The sequence below is a fragment of the Fukomys damarensis genome, unplaced genomic scaffold (genome assembly GCF_012274545.1).
Source record: "Fukomys damarensis isolate Sample0158 unplaced genomic scaffold, DMR_v1.0_HiC HiC_scaffold_39, whole genome shotgun sequence".
NCBI lineage: Eukaryota > Metazoa > Chordata > Mammalia > Rodentia > Bathyergidae > Fukomys > Fukomys damarensis.
In genome coordinates this window covers 1035314-1044005 of record NW_022900951.1, presented here as the reverse complement: position 1 = coordinate 1044005, position 8692 = coordinate 1035314, and the positions used below count along the sequence as shown (strand labels likewise).

Below are 8692 nucleotides of genomic sequence, written 5' to 3'. Positions count from 1 at the left end.
GGGGGCACCGGGCGGCGGGGAGGTGGGGACAGCGGCGTCGTCCCGCATCGCGGGATGACAGTGGACAGCAGTGTGGAGCGACACGAACACAGAAACCACAGCCGCCAGACACAGCTCCGCCAGCTCTGCCACCAGCCAGTGTCCACCTGCACACAAGCGGAAAAGAAAAGTCGTGCCTTCCCACGGTGGAATACTATGCGCTCGGGAAAAAGGGGCTGCGTCACTTGCTGAGTTTCAGGGCCACGCGACATAGTCTCCGTGCTCAGTTTAGAGTCCCGAAGGAGAGAGACGTCCCGAGACCACTGGGGCAGCCGACCACGGACTGAATCGTCTAAAATCACAAGCCCCAGTAAAGCAGACACAACATCGTCCAGACCAGGACTGCTGCCGACAGTGGCTTTATTTGTTTCCATTGCTTCCGGCTCTTGGGTGGGTGGCATCTCGACATGCAGACGTTTGGTGGCACCACGAGGGGCGTGGCCTCAAGTCCACGGAGCCCTCTCGTGGTGACCGCCCCGTGACTGCTCTCGGGACTGTCCAGCAGGAGGTGACTTGGACACCATGGGCGAGGTGCACGGAGCCGGCCGGGTGTGCGTGCTCTGCCCTGACACCTGCCTGTTGTCCGAAGGTAAAATCCTCCACACCCTGGAGCGGAACGGCTTGACCAACACGACGCTTACGTACTTCGCGTCCGACCACGGAGGACACCTGGAGGCCAGGGATGGAAGCCAGCAGCTTGGGGGATGGAACGGAATTTACAGAGGTCAGACGGGGTCTGGAGGCGGGACGGGTACTGGGGAACAGGAGAAAGAGGAGGAGGAGGAAGAGGAGGTGGACGCATGAGACGCCAGCAGGAGATCGTGCTGCCTCTGCCTCCTGTCCATTTTAACTTTGAGCCTGAGCCTCAGTGAGTTGCCAACTTTCCCAGGCTGGGCTTGTATTTGCAACCCTCCTGCCTCAGCCTCCCAGAGTGCTGAATGAAATACGTGTCTTTGACCCCCGTCTCTCTCTTGCAGGCGGCAAAGGCATGGGGGGCTGGGAGGGCGGCATCCGCGTCCCCGGGCTCCTGCGCGCGCCCGGGGTGCTGCCCCCAGGCCGAGAGATCCACGAGCCCACCAGCCTCATGGACGTCTTCCCCACCGTGGTGCAGCTGGCGGGCGGCCAGGTGCCCCAGGACAGGTAGGCGCCTCAGTCCCTCCGTGGGCTGTGTGATAGTTCCGTACCTTTGGGCCCCGTCTCGCTAGATTGCTGACTTGCCCAGGTTGGGCTTGAGCGCCCGGGGTGCTGCCCCCAGGCCGAGAGATCCACGAGCCCACCAGCCTCATGGACGTCTTCCCCACCGTGGTGCAGCTGGCGGGCGGCCAGGTGCCCCAGGACAGGTAGGCGCCTCAGTCCCTCCGTGGGCTGTGTGATAGTTCCGTACCTTTGGGCCCCGTCTCGCTAGATTGCTGACTTGCCCAGGTTGGGCTTGAGCTAGAGATCCTCCTGCCTCAGCCTCCCAGCGTGCAGGGATTTCAGCCGTGCCCCACGCAGCACACGAGGGGCATCCTGAGGCTTGGGCAGTACTTTCTCCCGGGCTGGGGTGCAGATCAGTGGTAGGGTACTGGCTCAGCCCGTTAGGTCCTCAGTTCCCTCCCCACGAGCACAAAATAACAAAACGATAATAACACAAAAGCCGGGCGTGGTGGTGCACAGCTGTCCTAGTCAGCATGCAGAAGGCTGAGGCAGGAGAACGTCGGTGAGTTTGAGGGCAGCCCGGGCCGAAGCCCTGGGTCCACACACGAAACCTCCCCTCTAAACAAACAACAGGAACCATAAAGATGGGGATTTGGGGTACAGTGCAATGGAAGGGGACCTCACCCCGCCAGACGTGAGACGACACCAAAATATTTGCCCAGCCGCCGCTCGTGGTCCATTCTCGGTAACCCATTTTGTACATCAGCCTGGTTTTGAGGACACACCGCTGCCGTCTGGCCCATCGAGGACGCAGTGTGACCCAGGTCGCAAGCTCGTGAGCTGCTTAAACACGGGCGCCTCGATGCGTGTGTACGCGTGTGCGTATGCGTATGTGGAGTATTACTCTGCCACCAAGAAGGAGAGGCGAGGTCCCGGGTAGGAAAAGGCACCTGGAGACCGTGGCGTCACGTGAAATAAATCAGACAGGCGGGGTTCAGTACCGCTAGGCTTCTCCTGTGTGAGCAACCCAAGGACAAATAAAAGGCCCATTAGAAAGCCTGACGGCAAGTGAGGCGGCCCGGCTGGAACCCCGGAAGATGGCACGAGTAGCCGGGGCCACACCGGGGTGCGCGTGAGTGTGCGCTGTGCGCGTGTGTGCGCTGTGTGCCTCTGTGTGTGCACGCCTGTGGCCCTGTGAGCCTTCGAGGTGTGGCAGCTGGCAAAGTGACACGGCGGCTCGGGTGTCCCGCAACAGCCTGTGTCTTGCGCAGCGGGCACCGGGCCCGGCAGCCTCCGAGAGGGTCCCTGCTGCCAACTCTTCCCGCAGTCCCGTTCCTGTGGCCTCTGCCCCCTCCAGGGTGATCGACGGCCGCAGCCTGCTGCCCTTGCTGCGAGGCGAGGAGGGGCAGTCGGGCCACGAGTTCCTCTTCCACTACTGCGGGACCGAGCTGCACGCCGCACGCTGGCACCAGAGGGACGGTGAGGCCACGTGGCCCTGCCTGGGGCTGGACCCTGGCGGCACCTGGGACACGGAGGCCTGGGGTGGTTGGGTGATGGGTGGATGCGTGGGTCAGTGGCTGCGTGGTTAGATCGGTCCCCACCTCAGCCGGTGGCCCACGCTGACCGCCTGCTCTGTGCAGGTGGCCGAGTCTGGAAGGTCCACTACACAACGCCGCGGTTCCACCCCCCAGGAGCCGGTGCCTGCTATGGCCACGGCGTGTGTCCCTGCTCCGGGGACGGCGTGATCCACCACCGCCCGCCTCTGCTCTTTGAATTGTCCAGTGACCCTGCAGAGGCCTGGCCCCTGTCCCCCGACTCGGAGCCCCTGTTCCACACCGTGGTTGCCAGGGTGGATGCGGCCGTGGCAGAGCACCGGGAGACCCTGAGCCCAGTGCCCCAGCAGCTGTCTCTCAGCAGGGTCCTGTGGAGGCCCTGGCTGCAGCCGTGCTGTGGGACCTTCCCCTTCTGTGGGTGTCAGGAAGACGGGGACAACACACCCCAGAAGCCCGGACTCTGAGACAGAAGCGTCCCTACCCACTTCCTTCCGTGTGGTCTCTAGTCTAGGATGTAGTCCTCCTGGCGCCAAGAAGGCTGCCACAGCACCGGACATCAAACGGACACCGCAGACAACAGGAAGGAAGAAAAATGAACAGGCATTCTCTGTTTTGAATAAATCTTCTCTGGGAAAGGTGATGATGTAGAAAACTTTGCTTGCAAAAATCTGTGCACCCTTTAACAGCCACGGTGAACATTTCTGTCCATTCCGCTCCCGAGTCTGCGCTGCCCACAGGACGCGGCCGGCATCCGCACACGAGCGGACAGGGGAGCTTCAGGTCACCCGAGGCCGTCGGGGCTGAACCGAGCACCGATTCGGCTCTCGCGCCCCACCCCGGCTACAATCGCCCCTGGGTGAACTCGGAGAGGCCGACGCAGACCCCGGCACGGTTTGCAAAAAGGAAAGCGGGGGCAGGGGGTACACTCGGCGCAGGCTCAGTGCGCTTGCGCAGCACGTGGGCGTCCCGGGGTCCCAGCCCAGCTGCAGATGCGGCTCGCAAAGGAAATGAGCTCCGCTGCCTGGATCGTAAAGCGCGCAGTCCGTCTCTTAGGAAACAGCAGGAAGCTGGAGGGTGGGCCGTGGCTGCAAAATGTGGTAGATTTACAAAGGCAGGAAAAAAAAAAATCACCAAACTGCTTATCTGAAATGGGACAGTTCCCACGCCACAGTCAATAAAGTCGGCTTTGTAAGCGGAACCGGCTTTCGCGTGGGTTTCTAACAGCTGGGATTTTTCTGTCTGCGGTTTCTTAGCCGGGCAGAAGCTGCCCAGTCCTTTTCTTTTATTCTTTAACTTTGCTAAGAAAAGCGTTAATAAATTTGTCCTCAGTGTAGCTAAGGAAACGGGGCCTGTGTCTGAGTTTCAGTCTACAGCTAGCGACACAGAACACAGAACTTGCCTTCAGCTTAGGCACCTTGAGCCGGGTGTGGTGGGGCCCGCCTGTCCCCCAGCACCTGGGAGGCTGAGGCAGGAGGATCCCTGTGAATTGAAGGCCAGCCCGGGCTCTAGAGCGAGACCCGATCTGAACAACAAACTCACACAAAAATGCACGTGTCTTTAAAATAGAGATTTACGATCTTAGGAGATTTTCTCATTCCTGTGACAATCAGAGAAACCGTTCTTAAAGGGCCGGGGATGGGACAAAGTTACATATTAAACGATTCCAAATAAAAGAGTGGACTTCGGCCTGTCGGGAAGCAGCGACCGAAAGTCCTCTGGACCCAGGCTGTGCAGTGTGGACTTTTCTCTCACGCGAGGCTGCTTCCTGATAAAGACGTGCTGGTGATCACAACAGGCACCCGGCAGTAGGGAGATATCGATGTCTCCTCTCCCTCTCCCTCTCCGTCTCTCTCTGTCTGTTCCCTGTCCCCTTCATTACTTTAAACACGGGGTCAAGGCTGGGGATTTAGCTCAGTGTTTCCGGCACCTGCCTCACAAGTACAAGGGCCTGAGTTCAATCCCCGGTACCCAAAAAAAAGAAAATGGGGTCCGTTCTCAGCTCAACTCTGCACGTCAATCACTTAAGAAACGTCTGTCCACAAAGTCGTCACAGCTACTTCTTCGGAGCAGCCTCTCCGCACAGCAGCAGACGTACGGAGGGAGAGAATGCGGTGTCTGCGCACCGTGGAGTACTACTCTGCCACAAAGAAGGGGGACCGCGGGAAAACGGCTCGCCCTGAGGCCGTAACACTAACCGAAAGGCGTCAGACGCAGAAGCTTAGAAGTCGCCTGGTCTCTCCTACGTGAGAAACCGAAAGCATAAATAAGGAGCAAAATAAAAGGTGGAACATAGTATGGGGATGGAGGACAGGAGAACCTGAGGCCACGCTCCTGGTCCTCCTCCGACTGTGCTTTCTGCAGACTGACAGGGGAGCGGCCGCGGCCGGCTTGGGACTGAGCGCGAGAGGTTTTTGCCAGCAGGTGCAAGGCTGGCCTCTGTCCCCAGCGACGCTGAAAACAACAACGGCTCAGTGATCACTCGCCAGTTCTTTACTGGAGCAACAGACACAGCATTTCTGAGAAGAAAAAGAGCGTAAAAAATGAAGCGGTTAGTGGAAAGGAAGCCACAGTCACGGGACTCCCAGGGTGTGGGTTCTGTTTCTCGCCCTGCGGATCGAACTGCGGGCCTCCATCCCGGGCTCCGGCCCCAAGCCTCCCTTTATTGATTTACGAACTGGTCTCTCTGTTGTCATTTGGAGACAGGTCCTCACTACACTGTCCAGGCGGGACTGGAAATGACGACTCTTCCCTCTCAGGCCTGCAAGGTGCAGGGACCGTACGCACGGAACTGAGCAGTAATCGTGGATGGCACGCCCTGTGCTATTTATTCATTCATGTGTGGTTTATTTATTTATGCACAATGCATGCTACGCCAGTGCAGTACTGATGTACACACAAACTTTTATATTATTATTATTATTATTATTATTATTATTATTATTATTTTATTATTATTATTATTATTATTATTATTATTATTATTATTATTAAACTTGTAGGCGTTGTTATAATTTTTATTTTCTAAGTTGTCAAGGATGGACTCAGAAGGGATACCTTCCTGCCTCAGCCTCCTGGGTGCCTAGTATCATGGGCATGTCCCACCCCATTTGGGCAAATATATTTTCTTATGGGGTACCAGAAATCGAACTCAGGACCTTGTGCTTTCCAGGGAGTTGCAGTACAGCTGAGCTCAATCCCTGGTGCAAATACATGTTAAATAGTCTAGAAAATCTCAATACAGGGTAACCAAGCACCACCCACCCCAAAAATAATTAAAATAACTGCAAAAAATCTGAATACCTTTCGATGACACCCTTGGGGGGAAGGCAGACAGAGGTGTGAGCAGCGGAGTCTCTTTCATTGGAAAGTCATTTCATACTTCCCCCCTCGTCTTCCTGTGAAAACATCGCACTGCCGAGGTACCGCTGGGTGTTTTCCTGACCCTAACCCTAACCCTCGCCCTAACCTGCACTCCGACACCCGTCCACTTTCCCATCGGGGATGAAGGAAGTCAGCCCACAGCTTGAGTTTCAGAGCACCAGAGACGTGGTGGGGGCCGTGGAGGGGCAGCTGTCACGGAAGTATCGTGTCTGGACTGTCAGGTGCCACGCCTGGACTTGGGCTTCGGCCCCAGGACCGGGCGCCGAGCTCCGCCGGGTGTCAGCACCGGGCTGTGGGACGGCAGACGGCGGCCCCGATGGACCGGGACGGGGACGGACCGGTGCACTGAGGTACAGTGGAGACGCTGGACACAGACAGTGAAGCTCCACACTTGTTTCCCACGTGCCGAAGCCACAACCCACGACCTGCATTTAGAACCGTTAAAACCAGGGACTGGGAAGGCAGCTGAGGAGGCAGGAGACGTAGGAACAGTTGGATTTGACCCTGGCAGGTATGGAAATATCGGGCCAAACTCCGTCCAAACATACAATTATGAAAGACATAAAAAGTATGATTATTAAAATGACATGATTATTACAAACACAAACAAAAGCAAAATGATAAATACATCACTTTAAAGTCGCTTAATGGGGTTCTGGACCATAATTTTAAAAAAGTATGGGCAACTACCACAAATATAAAGTTGCTGCAAAGAAGCCAGGCGTGTCGGGCGTGGTGCCGCACACCTGTCATCCCAGCACTGGGGAGGCTGAGGCAGGAGGATCGCTGTGAGTTTGACACCAGCCTGGGCTACACTCTGAGTTCCAGTTCAGTCTCAACTGCGTAGCGAGACCCTGTCTCAAAAAACCAACAACAACAACAACAACGAAAGAAATCAAAAGAAGCCAGGCATGAGAAAGTCTTGTATTTACGTGAAATTCCCAGCATTCAGCACTGGGGAGGCTGAGGCAGGAGGATCGCTGTGAGTTTGACACCAGCCTGGGCTACACTCTTGAGTTCCAGGTCAGTCTCAACTGCGTAGCGAGACCCTGTCTCAAAAAACCAACATCAACAACCACAACGAAAGAAATCAAAAGAAGCCAGGCATGAGTACGCCTTGTATTTACCTGAAATTCCCAGCACGGGTACGACTGCGATGAAACCGAGGTTTACCTTCCTAAGACCTCACTTCCATTCAACTCAACCAACAAACACTCGGCACCCACCCAGCCACAGCCCAGGGGCCTGGGTCTTAGGACTCAGAGATCTCCAAGGCCACGGCGTCAATGAATGAGAAGGGAGAAGACACAGTTCGGGAAACGCGCAGACCCCCCAGAGCCACCGGGACATCTCGGTGTCGACAAGAAAGAACGTCGTGAGATTTCCTACTCGCCCCCACCCCGGCAGGTCCGCCTCGCGATTCAAGGGCCTTGTAAGAAAAACGCTGCCTCCGTCCCACACCCGACGGAACTCAGGAAGTAGGGCAGCAGTGGCACGCCACGCCGGTCTCTGGGAGGCTGAGGCGGGAGGGTCGCGACTTTGGTCCTCCCCTCGTCTGGGGAACTTGGGAAGGCTCTCAAAATTAAAAAGGGGCAGGAGATGCGGCTCAGGGCAAAGGCCCTGGATTCCAGCGTCCCTTTATCCGTCCCTCACCAAAAAGAGATTCTCGTTTCTCAGAACGCACGGAGACACAGGCCAGAAAGAGGTCCCGGGTTGCTGTAAAACTTTAACTCAAACGCAGGAGCGCCGTTCCCACGCGGGAGACACGGGGCAAGTTGCATAGCAGAGTTTCCGTGCGCAGGGACGCCTCACACCCACGAACCATTCCCACCAGGCGCCGGCCCCGCTGCCCACGCCACGCGCCCCGCCCGAGCCTGCATCCACGTGGCTGTGGTGAAGTCAGTCCCAGGAGACCGCGCACAGCTGGTCAGGTCACGCCGGTTCCCGCAGCCAAAGGAGCCCATCTGCTGCCCGGGACGGAGACAGAAAGAGTCCAGAGGTCCCCACGGAACGGAACCCGGGGAGCAGGGCGCCCTGGAGACCCTCCCGGCTGCGGCTGGGACAGCCCTGGCTTCTCTGCGCAGACCCAAGGCCCGGTAGACCACGCTGCCGTCTCTTTAGCACACGGTGCTTTGCGGCCACCCGGGGCAGCACGGATCCCCCCTCCGACCCACCCCGGCACAAAGTCTCCGGCTCCGGACCTGAGCACCCTCCTGGGAGAGCGTGGGCGGTGCAGCGGTTCCGCTAAGCTGCAGGGAGCCGAGGTACAGGAGGTTTCCGCCGGGGTCCTGCGGTGAGCGCCCCCCGCCGGGGCCCACTTCTTCCGTCCCGACACCCAAGTCCGGCTCTGATTAGTGGCGCTGGGGCTTCTCCCGCTGCGCCCCAGGGAGAGCCCGGCCACCTGCGCCAGCCGGCACAGCCTACTGGAGGGGTTCTTCGGCCGGGAGGCTCCGAGCCACCGAAAACCTGCGCTGTTCGTAGCCGAGATTCAGCAGAAAGGAGCCAGTGGGGTTTGCACCGCAGGCGCGGGGGCATCTCAGACCTCCGTCCAGCAAGACCGAGTCCGAGGCCCAAGGCGACCG

The 8692-nt window shown here is 58.0% G+C and overlaps 1 protein-coding gene across 1 annotated transcript in view; it reads left to right on the top strand.

The window, feature by feature from the left end:
* Positions 1-3856, top strand: part of LOC104849635 (arylsulfatase D) — a 14037-nt gene extending 10181 nt beyond the window's left edge. The window contains exons 7-10 of the mRNA XM_033760247.1: positions 511-763; positions 1017-1179; positions 2534-2655; positions 2817-3856. Coding sequence (XP_033616138.1) covers positions 511-763; positions 1017-1179; positions 2534-2655; positions 2817-3193 — 915 coding nt within the window. The 3' untranslated portion in view covers positions 3194-3856. The remainder of the gene's footprint in view (positions 1-510; positions 764-1016; positions 1180-2533; positions 2656-2816) is intronic.
* The last annotated feature ends 4836 nt before the right edge of the window (positions 3857-8692 follow it).